This window comes from Mirounga leonina, unplaced genomic scaffold (genome assembly GCF_011800145.1).
Source record: "Mirounga leonina isolate KUSES-001 unplaced genomic scaffold, KU_Mleo_1.0 Mir_101283, whole genome shotgun sequence".
Lineage (NCBI taxonomy): Eukaryota > Metazoa > Chordata > Mammalia > Carnivora > Phocidae > Mirounga > Mirounga leonina.
In genome coordinates this window covers 792,940-808,308 of record NW_023270096.1, presented here as the reverse complement: position 1 = coordinate 808,308, position 15,369 = coordinate 792,940, and the positions used below count along the sequence as shown (strand labels likewise).

The window sequence follows — 15,369 nt, the reverse complement described above, 5'->3', positions numbered from 1 at the left end:
TCCTAAATATCTTTGTGGGTATGTGTGTATGATCATTTTTCTAGAGCTGGCCCACAGATCTAAACAGACTATCAAAGGGATCCATCAGTCCAACAGCCCAACAGGGTTAAGATTTCCTTTCTTGTGTGGACCCAAACTATAGGCATGGGCAGAACAGTCTCTTGGACTGGTTAATGCAGTCAGTTTCCCTCCAAATCTTCCCACCCCTGCCACAGTGGGAAATGCTGTCTTTTCAGCATCCTGGAATGTCAGAGTTGAAGGAGCCCTCAAAGAGCATATAGGCTACGTATAGTCAAGAGATTGGCAAATGTACTCTGAGAGGTAGCTCAGCACCTGATCCATGTGGAGATGGGTGCTGGAAACTCTTGGTTCCCCTCCACCACTTATCTGGAGCAGCCTGGATTTTATATATTGTGTATGTATTTTAAGTTTTTTATTTTTATTATTTATTATTTTTTATTTTTTTGCCAAATGGGTTTTGCTGCTAAAAAATTTAGAAATCATGGTTCTAGTCTAGCCCCCTAATTTTATGCACTGAGACAGACAAAAAGGGAAGGGATTTGTCTGAGGGCACAAAACAAGTTAATAGCATATAGATCCAAGTTTCTTGCAACATCAGTATCATCTGGGTACTTGTTAGAAATGCAGATTATTGAACCCCACTACTGACCTGAATCAGAAAGATTAAGGGTGAGCAGCAATCTGGTTTAACAGTCACCAGGTGATTCTGATGCATGCTAAAGTTTGAGTTGCACCAGAATACAGAGGGAAAATCTGCCCAAACACTGAGATTCCAGGGAACTCCATCACTTAATGGAAGCAATCTTGGGTAAATTATGCCAGTTTCTTCATCTATAAGATAATAATATCTGCCTCACAAGCTTGCTGTAAGGATCGAAAAAGATAATAGATGTGAAAGTGCTCTTTAAAGTGTACCATGCTTTGTGTGTGTGAGTGGTGTGGATTCATACCAGGATTAGTAGGCCTTGAACTCAGGACTCGGGTCTGTATAACCTAGGACAAAGTGCTTTTCCCTGGCCTTCAAAGACGGCCCTAAAGATGAGGAGCAGACTATATGAGCTTATTTCTAGACCAGGTCCAAGGAGGTTAAGAGTCAAGGGTCATTGTTTGCTGGAGTTCTGAAACCTGGGGTCTGTGAAGCAGGTCCCTGGGAAGGCCTGCTTTAGATGGTGGCATCAGGGATAGGGTCAGCTGTGGGAGAGGGGTAGGGGAGACTGGCCAGGAAGCAACAATAGCCCAGTGCCCTTGGACCTTTTCCTTCTGACTAGAGATCAGAGACTGATTAGAAAGTCTTCAAACTGTACACATTTAACTGGGGAACAGAGTTGGGGGTCAAGGGAAGGGAGTATAGATTATATTGTTATTCAATGACAATAATTGAGAGTCGCCCCTTCTGATAATTCATCAGTGATAAAGAACATGGTTTCTACTTCTAAGGAACTCCCCTTATTTGTAGAGGAGTCTGCATGCCAATATAGTTGTAACAGAATGACAAGTGCTAAGATAGGATTGTTTGAGATGCCTGCAAGACCCACTGTAGGTAAGGATCACAATGCTTGCTTAATAAAGGAGGTGATATTAGCAGTGAATCTTCAAAAGCAAGTTACTCTAGTCAGAATAAAGAGTCTGGAGGGGATAAAGAAAGAGCATGGCATGTTGGGACACCAGTGAAGGGTTCAGGATAATTGGAACATTTAAAGTCCTGAGGCCAGAGAGTTAAGCTAGAGAGGAATGGTCAAACTAGTTGATTTCCTACCTACGATTCGGGAGAGGCACTGAATATTGAATTGTCCCGCTTGGAATTCTAACTATTGTTACCACTTCCCCTAACACTCAGGCTGCCACTGCCCTCCAAGAAAGTCTTAATTTATTATTCTGTAAATGTGTCTTATTTCCTCATGAGAGAGTAAGTTCCAGAAGCTAGGAACTGTTTATTCCTCTTCTGTTTCTCCCTAGCCCAGTATAGGCCAGGTCCCTGTTTGGTACTCAGTAAGAACTTAATTACATATATGCCTGACTAATGTGAGAGGAAGCAGGAAAAGGATAGGGAGAGATGAGCACTCTTAGTCCCAAAAGAATGATAAAAGAGAAAAATATTCTCAGATTTATGAATAGCCCCTTCCAAAGGCTCAGCCTGGGCTCTCCTGTAGCAACTGTGGTCATCTCTGCCCTTAGAATGGGACTGGCCTGGATTGTTCAGGGGGTAGGGGTGGAGAGGTTGGGGTGGGAGTAGGAAGCTCCTGAAAAACATGAGGAAAGAGCAGATACCACTGTAATAAAGAGATCACTGGCCTGGGAGCAATGAGGCCTGAGATTCCAGTCATGGCTTTGCCATTACCTCCCTGTTCAACAGCCTTAGTCAAATCTTTTTAGTTCATGAATCCTCAGTTCCCACACCTATAACCTGATGGAGTTGATGCAGCTGAGCATTCCACCAGTGAATTCCCTGTAAAGTATAGGGTGCCAGGCTGCTTCTAGCTCTGATATTTTGGCTAATGCCCAGCAGATGATATTTCTGTGGTCCTAAGTCTATTCAGGGAAGAAACTAAGCTGGGCCCTGAGCCCTCCATCTCATTCTGACCCATGAGTGGAGGCTTGGCCCAATCCAGCCCTGTGGAAACACCAGATGAATAGCACTTGGAGCTGTGTTAGTATACAAAGATAGAAGAAGGCATATGCTTACTGTGATAAAATTCAGATGAACTCACTTGGGGAGACCCCTCTCCTTGCAAGTCCCAAGGACAGATTTTTTTTTTTTTTTTTTTTTTTTGTAGTTTAAAGTTTTAATGAAATTCTCCAAGGACAGTTTTTAGAAGTGTGTATAGGCGGTGTGGTATGGCTTTTGTTGTTGATGTTCTTAAAGAAACACAGCCATTAGTAGTTAGTAGACAAATAGTTTATGCAGAAAATAAGTGTGTTACAGTTCATTATTGTCAATGATACAGCATTTTCAATCATGATTATAGGTGAAACCAATTAAAACCTCATTAGGTAGTCATAGCACATTCATGCTAGTGAGAACATTGCAAAGCACTGCACCTGCATTATAGGGGTAGACAAAACTGAGGATGGGATATATTTTCACTCACCTCTGGTTGCCTTTGTGTATTTTGTCATTGAGACTTACATTATGTTTGGGTCAAACAAAAAACCCAAAGCGGTTTTATAAAAGTTTACAACCATTAAACAGTATTTGTTTAATACCACAAATGGATAAAGCAAACTACTATAGCTCAGTAATATACAAATCAGGACTAGAAATAGTCAATCTGCCTATGTATATAGCTAGCTACAATATGATAGACATTGAATATGCTGAGTCTTTTCAAAGGCATCAACTACTTTAGACAAGCAAGTTCCCAAAATATACTGGTTTGGGTTCCAGTGAGAACTAACTGTAGTGCCACTTCAGTTTAAGACTATGCCCTCCTCAGTGTCAGACGTGAGGAGAAGAAAACTAGGGGAAGGCAGGGAAGGATTAGGAGCACACCTGAGCAGGGCTCTTTGGATAGCTTAACATTATTTTCCCTGTGCAGTTTCAGACCTGGTTCACAGAGTAAAAGTGTACTGAAATTGTTGGCCCTCAGAAAGGGCAATTGTACAAAGTCCCATACTAACAGCATAGATAGAACATTAACTGAGTGCCTCTCAAAATGAACTCTTCTATGTTAGAAGAAATCTCAGTGCCAAAGGTTAATGGGTATCAATGTTGGAATTACTGTATAAAGATAATTTATTCTCAGATAGAAAAAAATGGATTTTCAAAGTTCTGGAAACTAGCAGAGAGAGAGAGAGTACTTATATTTATATTATTACTTAGAAGAAAAAAAGTTTTACAGACCCTTTCCATAAGGCATCTGTCATTCTCCCTTCCATACCTTGCATTTTAAGAGACAGGGCAATGGCTATATGCTACCTTTGAAAAGGCTCTGGTAACTGGATTGACCATGCCACTCCAGAATCACATTTCTTCAGGTTGAAATAAAAGTAGCAACCACAAAAATCACAAAATCTACAAAATCTTAGGTCTGAACATGCACAGACTTGCTATGAGTTCAGAAATTCGGTGAAAAAATTAAAAGTACAAAGCACCTCTTGCAAAATATACTGGTCCTTGGAACCACACAACACACTGTGCAGTAACCTCTGCTGAGTGCTTGGAGGTAAGTATTCTGAAGGACACATGCTTAACCCTAGAAAGGAAACCTGATTTTATTATTAGGAGAGCTGAGAAGGTCCCAGTGCTTCTTTGTATTTGTTGTTCTATAATTAAAGACAAAATGGGAAAGTCAAGAAATGTGTAGACCTCAGTATAGAGAAAATGTTTCTCTAATAACTTCATGAAAAACCATGCTAGATTTATGCATTCATAATTGTAGCTTCTTGCAGATGATTCACTAACACACTTTTGACACAAAATTCATTTTGTAGGGACATATTAAATTTAATAGGCTAAAGAGAACTTATGCAATATAATGCTTGAAACCGTACTCACAATGGCAGTGTGCATAGTAACAAAGAAGCCTTGAAAAATTGTCTTTGTCTATAAACCACTACTGCTCTTTGGAAACAGTTCCCTCATGACCCCCAGGCTGCTTTCCTGTGACACACAATGCCAGAAACATCATGATGAAAAGTCAGTACCTAACTTAGTTTATTAGGAGTTTTATACATGTTTTTTATACAATCAGGAAAAAAAAGATAGAATTTTTATCAACAAAAGGTCATTTCTGGTTATTTAGGCACTGCTTTTAGCTACTTCAGTTCATACACATTTTATGAGAAGAATGACAATTGTTTTTTGAAAATAAAAAATACATATGCTGCCTTAAAAATATTTCCTGTGTTGGGAGGAGCTTACAGTTTTTCTGAACATGGTCAAGATAAATTGCAGCTGACAAGATAAATCTTGTGCTTCACTGTAAATTGTGCAGCTAGTGGATACTGTGGTACCATTGATGATTTGGGGAGGAAGATGAACTAACTGGCACAAAGGCAGTAGAGTCATCTACTCTATTTGTATTTGACAATACCCTGATTTAGACATAGGACAGATTCAGAAGTTCCAAGAAATTGAAAATAGGAAATGGTATTTGTGTGAAATTGGGGTCAAACTGTGTGAATTGCAAATACTCCGGTGGCAACTGTCACTCTCTATTTTATACCTGACAGAAAATACTTTTACACCTCAGTATGCTGGGGAGTGGAAAGATCAGAGGGTAAGAGATGAATATGAAGCTGTGGTTAACTGAAGAGGAATGCTGGTTGAGATGCAGTTTTTATCAACAAGGACAGAGACAGAAAGCCAGAAAGCAGCATGCAAGCCATTATCAAACCACCAAAAACAACCTTGACTATAGCCTCACATGCGGAGTGTTTCACGGTAAGAAACGTTTATAGGCAGTGTCACACCTTCTCACAAAGCAACAAAAGACCTGGACCAGGCCTTCTCAACTTTCATGACAAAAAAACCCCAACAATCACAGAAATTAGCAAGTTCCAGCTCAAGAAATAGTGAGCAGGTCATGGTTCAAAATGTTTAATATACAATGGATTAAAAAAGGGGTTCATTTAGTACAGCTTAAAAAAAAAAAACAAAAAACAATAAATGCCTCTTCTAGAGGCATTTAGCTACAAAGGTTTCCACCCTGAGCAAGATACTAATTGCGCAAATGGTGCCAACCCAAAGTCCTTCCATCTTTAGTAATGCATTTAAGAATTATCTAAGGGTAAGTGCATCCTCTTTGTATGTATCTGAAGTGCATAACTGAGCCAGCTATTAGCAAAGATGTAGCATCTCCTTTTGTAAGCTGCCTTTTTCCACTTAGAAAATCCCCTGGTTTTGTTTCCTAAAGAAATTCTGTTCCATCCATGATCGACCTTATTGACCAAAGGGTGGACAGTCGAAGAAGGTGGATTGCTTGTCTGTGCACTGTCCTCCATTACATTTTATCCTTTGATGTCGAATACTGCATAGGTCAAAAGTCTAAAAAGTATCCATTAGACTCTCCTTGAGTGCAGCTTTTGTGTACATCATTTAATGCTGCACAAGTTTAGCCATCTCTCCTGGGAAAAGGGAAGTGGAGTCTGGTAGTAAATCCCTTGGTCCTGGTCAAACTCTTCTGTGCTTGTCTAGCACACACCTGCTCTGCTTGGAACTTGAACTTGTCCATCAGCTCCTCTGAAGAAGAAGGCTGTAATCTGATCCCTAATTTGCTAAGGTGAAGAGACTTAAAAGCTAAGAACTGTCAGTAAATGTTGACAAGTAAAAAGTGCAAAGGAAATATAGCTAGTTTGCTCTGATGTCTAAGAAAACAATATTCAAATATTGGCATGTAATTTCACTTTCAAAACTAGTTGAAACTATGAAATGTGACATAAAATCAAGTTAGATTCATGATCTATACAGCTGTAGACTAAGGACTGTGCAGAGCTTTTCTTCTCATCATCACTATATTAAAGGTTATATGGAGATACACAAACATCTCAAACTAAATAACATACAGTTATACATGCAATATAATTGCTAACAGTAGGTTTGAAATATACCTCTAGAAGCCTTGATGTGACCCTATAGCTTGGTTAGTAAAGATATTGAATGGTCAGATATTCATGCAATAATTTATGCATTTACTTTTAAATAGCTTTAAATATCCTATTAAAAATCCCAAAAGGTTAATTCAACATATGATTTGATCCTGATGCTCTTGCCCTCTAAATTAGATATATTATCAATACTTTGTAATGTAGAATGTATGATTAAGAAAACGTTGGTAATGGAATCCCTTGGGAGTTTCTTGCATTTAGACCTCTCCCCCTGAGTTTTGTCCTCCATTGCATGGTGCCATGCAAAAAAGCATGGGACTTGGAGTCAGAGGACTTGAGTATGAGTCCTGGTTTGGTCACCTGCTAGCAGTGTGACCTTGGCAAGTAACTTAATCTCAATGAGATTCAGTTTCCTTTTCTAGAAAATAAGACATTAGTAAGATTTACCATACAGCGTTGTTTTGCGCTTCAAATAACATAAACACTGTAACTTGGAAAGCGCAACACAAAATTATTTGTTACTATTATAGTATTAATGCATTATTAGTATTAATATTTATATTTGTATAAAGGAAAAGTCCTATGTCATGTCAACGTGCAGCCCTAAGCTTAGAAACAATCAAAGCTGCCAGTTGTTGGGCATCTGCTGTGTGGGGATTCTTCTCCATCACTGCAAGGACGATATTTGAAGGGAAAATATTGCAGAGGTTCTTATAAGTCTGATACTGGTGCTCTGGGATCATATGCTCCCTGTTATCATTGCACATTCCAACCCAAGGATTCCTCCAAAGCTGTTCCATCTTTTCAGGCACGCTCCGTACCATGACTGGCTCATAGCATGGTTGCATGAGGCTGTTACTCAAGGGATAGGAGTGGTAGCCATAGGAATCAGTTGCACAGGGCAGTGGGTCCCAGCTGGCATGTTGTTCCCGGCACAGAGGAGGTCGTCTTTGCCTCATGGGGTTGCTCTCATAGAGGCGGGAGTCAGAAATGCTGTCCATCCGAGTCATTACAAGGGCACGTCCTGGCTGAGGTGTTGCCCCAGGATGGCTATTGAGAGTCATAGGGTAGTCTCCAGGACAGCTGGAGCATGCTCCAGTTGCTGGGTGCTGGGCTTGCAGAACTAAGTGGGGGACTGACTGCTTGTGGGGGGCTTGCTTAGAATCTTCTGGGCCATAGCTCTGCGCTCGCGTTAAGGCGTCATGGTAACCATGAGGAAAAGGCTGAAGACGGTTCTGAGATGCGGAGCGATGCAGCTTCAAACTGCCTTCAGGATGGCTATCAGCTACAGCCAAGTACAGGTTGTTGTAAGAGGAATAGTTGTCGTTCCTCGTATGGCTCATACGGTTGTCAGGACAGAGGTTGGGATTCCGGGCATATACCCCTCGGTCTGCTTCAGCCATGTAGTACTCTCGATTATGCATGCTGTTGATGTTCAGTTTGGAGAAGTCGCCTAACATTGAGTAGTAGCCATGGTCCCCCAAGGACTCAAACTTTGGGTATTGGTCAGCATAGCTAATAGGGGTCCCATGGCTGTTGGTAACCAGGATCGGAGGGTACTGCATGCTGGCCATGTGCTCCAGTGAGGCCTTCTGGTGGGGGAAATGAGAGGATCCTGGCACTGGGCTGCTGGCTGAACGGGTGTTGAGTGCACTCACTGCATGGCTTTTGGGGGGTGGGATTGTGGGGACACTTAGGGCAGTCACAAGTGAGGGGACAGAGCTGGCCTCAGGCTTACGGGCAATGGACAGCCATTCCTCAGACTCCACAACCATGGACCGGATGCTGGGATCCGATTGGCGCTTGGGAGCCACACGCTTGACTTCTGAGGTTGTCTCACCTTTGGCACTAGACAACCCTGTGCCACACTTGGCCAGGGTGCTTTCACTCACGGTTTTCACTGTGGACAGTTTGGCACTGATGCGGAGCTCATCAGCCACCGAACGCTGTGGTTGGTTGGCCCGCTCTGGATGGTAGTATTTGCACTTGTGGCCATAGGTGCATTTTTTGCCTGAAAAATAATGCCTTGGGGTAAGACTCTCTCATACTGGTGCAAATCTGTCAGAAACTGTTGTAACAATCTGGTTACTTAGGTTAGAGTTTTACTGTTTGGGATTAAGGAAGAAAATTAACTGTCCATGAAGATGAAAGAGGCAGGACAACATCAAGGAGGCATCACACACACTGTGAGGGGAGAGGGCAGAAGTGGAAAGCTGGGGAGGAAACTGCAGTGTAAAAGCTAAGAACTGAGCAGTTGAATAGCCTTCATTTTCCTGTAATTCACAACTTTGCCTAGGCATAACCTGCATGCTGAGGTGGTGTAGGGTAGCAGCAGGCAGCATAGTACAATGCAAAAAGCACAGGCTTGGAAGCCAGTCACACCTGAGTTTGGATTCCAGCTATGTCACTTACTAGCCATGTAACCTTGGTAAGTGACTTTACCTTCTGAGCCTCAATTTCCTCTTCTGTAAAAAAAGTTCATAATTATGCCTATATTATACGGTCACTGTGAAGATTCAATGAAGATAATGAACACGAAAATACTCTATAATTTAAATAAATGTTAATTGAGAAAAAGAAAAAAAAAACAAGACCAAGATGTCCCATAAATAAATGATTATCCAAAAGAAGTGAACATGCAAATTAGCCTCAGACCAGGCAGCCCATGTTGCACTGTTAGGCTCACAAACTTTGTATCAGAGGGACTTGTGTAAGATCATGAGAGCACTCTAGAAAACTATATTTTAAAAAAGCAAATGAAAATGAAATTTGGAAGCAAACTGGAAAATACAGACTGAAGAAAAGAGTATTATTAGTTGACAGAGAGTGCAGTCACCTGCTTGAGAGACACGTCCTTCTTGGGGCCAAATCCCGTTTGGCATTGCCCTTTCTGCTTCCATAGGCCATGTGGATTTCTGCACTTCCCTGCCTCCAGCAACACTGCTCAGGTTGGAGGCAGCTAGAACACATGCATTATTTAAACAAGTAACAACTAATCTTTCCTTCAGTTCTTGTTACCTTTTCCTCATGTAGTTTCCAGGATGTTTCTTTAAATGCCTAACTGAGAATACATAAAGACACAGACTTTAACTCCCAGGAAGTGGACAAGTTAAGATTTTCCATTTGAAAGGGAAACCTTTGAGAAGAAAGTATTCATATAGTCCTTATGTTTCCCTTAGTATAGAACTCAGTTCTGCAATAGGTACTCACCATAAGGGCATGGTTGCTTCTTATGCTCCGGAACAACAGGTCTCTTTCTCAAGAAATTTTCAAGATTTGGGCCATGGCGTCCTAAAGGATCATCTGGAGGCATAAATCTGAAAACAAACAAGCAAGAGGTAAACATCTTCCTTTCTATCCTCACCCCCACTTCAGTAGTTCAGACCTTCATTACCTCTTGCCTATACTATTGTCACAGATTTCTAATTGCCCTTTCTGCTTCAAGCTAAGCCAGCAGTTATTCCCTCCATTCTCACTTGAACACACACACACACACACACACACACGACTTTTCCAGTGTATCATTCTTCTGTGGACTATATGTTTCAACCATACTGACATGCCTGCTGGCTCCCCAACATGAAACCCGCTTTCACATCTTTATAGCTTTATTCATGATGTTCCCTTTACCTGTAGTGCCCAGCAGTCCCCTTTCTTCTGTCTGTAAACTTCATCTCAAATGTCATCTCCTGTTTGAGGCTTTTTCCTATCATTTCATGTAGACAAAGCAATTTTAAAAACTTTAACCATACTGCTTATCACAACACATTGTGGTTCTTTCTCTCTTCTCCACTACACTTTGAGCCTCTTTTAAGGGTGAGTCCTGTTTCTTATTCAACCTCTTATCCCTATGGCAATCAGCATAATGCACAGTACACAGTAAGTGTTGGGTAAATGTTTATTGAAATGAAATAATCTATTCCTAATAAAACTTGGATTTAGGCTATTCAGAGCCTACTGAAAGCAACGTACTTGTCATTCACAAAAGAATACATCAGCAACCGCTCCTCTATAAACTTCTTCCATTCTGGCTTTTCAACTTGAAGGTCTCGGTAGTTATCATTAGATACAATGATGCCGTCGGAATCGAAAGCCAATTTGACTATGAACCGGTCATCATAACAGACAACTCTCCTGCCCTGGACCCTTCGGGATGGTGTGAAGACAAGAATCTTTTCTTTCTCCAGTTTACGTAGGATGTCTTGATCTGTCAAAATATACATTATATGCTGCACAGTAGAAACCATCTTTGGAAATTAACAGCATTATCTGCATATTACAAATACAAAAGTTGGTACTAAATGAAAATGTTATTTGCCCTTAGAGAGAAAGTGGCTTCTATTCCTGGCTATGGCACCAATTTGGATTGTGACCTTAGGCAAGTCACCTTTGCCTCCTTCAGACTTCAGTTTTCCATAAAGTGATGGAACTGGATTCAATGATATTCAATGACATTCAAAACCTACCATGAAGAGTGAGAAGTAACACTGATATCCTAGCATTCTTGATGACCGTTTTGCCCTTTGGGGGAAGCAGCAGCTTTTGGCTGCTGAAGAAAACAGAGCAGTATGCTGAGGATATGTCTGTCAGGAGGGTAAACCATCACTCCGTGGGAATTACATATTTGCCTTCTGCCTGAAAGAAAGCCATAACTAAGGGGGAAACAAAGCCATAGCATGTTGAGTACTGACCCTCTTTCCTTTTGGCCTCTTAATTGCTGAGGAAAGAAAGCATACAAGCTGGGCTTGAGCAGGGCCAGGATCCACTCTCCGACGAGGTTGGGACCCTGTTCAGAAGCTTACATACAGCTCCACAACACAGCTCTGACCGCCATTCTGACTTTCTTACTTGACACATCATGCAAACAGCTGATACTCAGAGGACTAGGGTCTATATGTTCTCAAATGCTATAAAAAGATAGCTTCATATAGTGTTGTAAGTGAATGTAGGACTCCTACCAACATTAGGGCCACATCATGACTTTGTGGACCTTAGGTATGTTTGCCTTTTTGGGCCCCTTCTTTCATAAAGAAATATTAAAAATTATACTTTACAACTGATTTGGTATAAAAACAAATAATCTAGTTAGATATATTATTATAAATTAATTGTTATATTCGATTTTTCCTTCAATGTTAAAATAAAGTTAAAACATCTTTTTGTTAAATTTTAATTCCAGTGTAGCTAACATACAGTGTTATAATAGTTTCAGGTGTAAAATACAGTGATTCAACAATTCCATGCATCACCCAGTGCTCATCAAGACAAGTGCACTCCTTATCCCCCATCACTATTCACCCATCCACATCACCCAACTCCCTTCGGGTAACCATCAATGTGTTCTCTATAGATAAGAGTGTTTTTTTGGTTTGTCTATCTCTCTTTTTTTTTTTTTTTTCCTTTGATGGTTTGTTTTGTTTCTTAAATTCCACATAAGAGTGAAACTCTATGATATTTGTCTTTCTCTGGCTGAATTTTATCACTTAGCATTGTACTGTCTAGCTCCATCCATGTCATTACACAAGGCAAGATTTCTCTTTTTTTGTATAAATATATATTTTTTAAGTTTTTATTTTAATTTCAATCAACATACAGTGTTATATCACTTTCAGGTGTACTAGATTTCATTCTTTCTTATGGCTGAATAATATTCCATTGTATATATATACATCACATTTTCTTTGTCCATTCATCAATCTATGGACACTAGGGCTGCTTCCATATCCTGGCTATTTAAATAATGTTGCTATAAACATACATGTGCACGTATCTCTTTGAATTAGTGTTTTTGTATTGTATTGTTTTGTTTTGTTTTTGTATTTTGGGGGAAATTACCCAGTAACATGATTACTGGATTATAGGGTAGTTCTGTTTTTAACTTTTTGAGGAACTTTCATACTGGTTTCCACAGTGGCTGCACCAGCTTGCATTCCTACCAACAGTGCAAGAGAGTTCATTTTTCTCCACATCCTCATCAACACTTGTTTCTTGTGTTTTTGACTTTAGCCATTCTGACAGGTATGAAGTGATATCTCATTGTAGTTTTGATTTGCATTTCCCTGAGGATGAGTGCTGTTGAGCATCTTTCATGTGTCTGTTGGCCATCTGTATGTCTTCTTTGGAGAAATGTCTGTTCATGTCTCCTGCCCATTTTTTAATTGGATTATTTGTTTTTTGGGTGTTGAGTTGTTTAAGTCAAAGAGGTTTCTGCCTGTGTTCTCCTCTAGAATTCTGATGGATTCCTGTCTCACATTTAGGTCTTTCCTCCATTTTGAATTCATTTTTTTGTATGGTGTGGGAAAGTGATCCAATTTCATTCTTCAGCATGTGGCTGTCCAATTTTCCCAGCACCTTTTATTGAAGAGACTGGCTTTTTTCCATTGGATATTCTTTCCTGCTTTATTGAGGAGTAATTGATCATATGTAATTGTGAGTTTATTTCTGGGTTTTCTATTCTGTTACATTGATCTATGTGTCTATTTTTGTGCCAGTACCACATTGCTTTGTTGACTACAGCTTTATAATATAACTTTAAATCCCAGAATTGTGATGCCTTCATCTTTGCTTTCAATTTTCAAGATTGCTTTGATTTTCAGGGTATTTTGTGGTTCCATAAAAATTTTAGGATTGTTTGGTCTAGCTCTCTGAAAAATGCTATTTGTATTTTGATAAGGATTGCATTAAATGTGTAGATTGCTTTGAGTAGCATAGACTTCTTAAAAATATTTGTTTTTCCAATCCATGAGTATGGACTGTTTTTCCGTTTCTTTGCGTCTTCCTCAATTTCTTTCATAAGTGTTCTATAGTTTTCAGAATACAGATCTTTTATCTCTTTGGTTAGGTTTATTCCTAGGTAACTTACTGTTTTTGGTGCAAGTGTAAATGGGATTCTTTTGTTAATTTCTCTTTCTGCTGCTTCATTATTGGTGTATAGGAATGCAATAGATTTCTGTATGCTGATTTTGTATCCTGCAAAATTACTAAATTCACTTATCAGTCTAGCAGTTTTGGGGAGGTTTTCAGGATTTCTTTTTTTTTTTAAGATTTTATTTTATTTTATTTTGACAGAGAGAGAGGGAACACAAGCAGGGAGAGTGGGAGAGAGAGAAGCAGGCTCTCCGTGGAGCAGGGAGCCCAATGCAGGGCTTTATCCCAGGACCCTGGGATCATGACCTGAGCCAAAGGCAGATGCTTAATGACTGAGCCACCTAGGTGCCCTGGTTTTCAGGATTTCTATATAGAGTATCATGTCATCTGCAAATAGTGAAAGTTTATTTCTTCCTTACAGATTTGGATGCCTTTTATTTCTTTTTATTGTCTGATTGCTGTGGCTACAACTTCTGGTACTATGTTGAATAATAGTGGTGAGAGTGGACATACATGTCTTGTTCCTGACCTTAGGGGGAAATCTCTCAGTTTTTCCCCATTGAGGATCACGTTAGCTGTGGGTTTTTCATATATGGCCTTTAGTAATTTGAGATATGTTCCCTCTAAACCTACTTGGTTGAGGGTTTTTATAATGAATGGGTGTTGTACTCTGTCAAATGCTTTTTCTGCATCTACTGAAATGATCATATGGTTCTTTTCCCCCCCTTTTTAAAAGTTTTTATTTAAATTACAGTTACATACAATGTAATATTAGTTTCAGGTGTACAATATAGTGATTCAATACTCACATACAATACATGGTGAAATCACAAAAACTGTGCTTCTTAACCCCCATCACCTATTTAATCCATTCCCCCACCCACCTCCCCTCTGGTAACCATCAGTTAGTTCTCTATAATTAAGAGTCTTTTTTTCAGTATACCTCTCTCTTCTTTTCCCTATGCTCTTCTGTTTGTTTCTTAAATTCCACATGTAAGTGAAATCATATGGTATTTGTCTTTCTCTGACTGCCTTATTTTGCTTAGCGTAATACTCTTCAGTTCCATCCATGTCATTGCAAATGGTAAGATATCATTATTTTTTATGGCTGAGCAATATTCCATTACACACACACACATCTTTTTATCCATTCATCTTTCAGTGGGTACTTGGGGTATTTCCATAATTTGGTATTCTAGGTAATGCTGCTATAAACATCAGGGTGCATGTATCCCTTCAGATTAGTATTTTTGTATTATTTTGGTAAATACATCATAGTACAATTATTGGATCTTAGGGTAGTTCAATTTTTAGCTTTTTGAGAAACCTCCATACTGTTTTCTAGAGTGACTGAACCAGTTTACATTTCCTCCAATGGTGCAGCAGGGTTCCTCTTTCTAAACATCCTCACCAACATGTGTTGCTTCTTGTGTTGTTGTTTTTAGCCATTCTGACAGTGTGAGGTGGTATCTCATCGTAGGTTTGATTTGTATTTCCCTGATGATCAGTGATGTTGAGCATCTTTTCATGTGTCTGTTGGCCATATGTATGTCTTCTTTGGGAAAAAAAAAATATGTCTATTCACATCTTCTACCCATTTTTTTCATTGGATTATTTGTTTTTTGTGGTGTTGAGTTTTATAAGTCCTTTATAGATTTTGGATACTAACCTATTATCAGATATGTCATTTGCAAATATCTTCCCCCATTCCTTAGGTTGCATTTTAGTTTTGCTGATTGTTCCCTTTACTGTATAAATGTTTATATTTTGATGAAGTTCCAATAGTTCATTTTTGCTTTTGTTTCCCTTCCCTCATGGAACATATTTAATAAGTTGCTGTGGCCAATATCAAAGAGATTACTGTACTCTCCTCTTGGATTTTAATTTGTTCCCCTCTAGGATTTTAATGGTTTCCTGCCTCACATTTAGGCCTTT

General features: G+C 39.6%; 1 protein-coding gene across 1 annotated transcript in view; it reads right to left on the bottom strand.

The window, feature by feature from the left end:
- Positions 1-7,157: 7,157 nt before the first annotated feature.
- The window catches only part of ZC3H12B (zinc finger CCCH-type containing 12B), a 78,076-nt gene continuing 69,864 nt past the window's right edge, over positions 7,158-15,369 (bottom strand). The window contains exons 3-5 of the mRNA XM_035010433.1: positions 10,540-10,774; positions 9,778-9,884; positions 7,158-8,578 (exon numbers count right to left, since the gene is read on the bottom strand). Of these exons, the coding sequence (XP_034866324.1) occupies positions 7,158-8,578; positions 9,778-9,884; positions 10,540-10,774 (1,763 nt within the window). The remainder of the gene's footprint in view (positions 8,579-9,777; positions 9,885-10,539; positions 10,775-15,369) is intronic.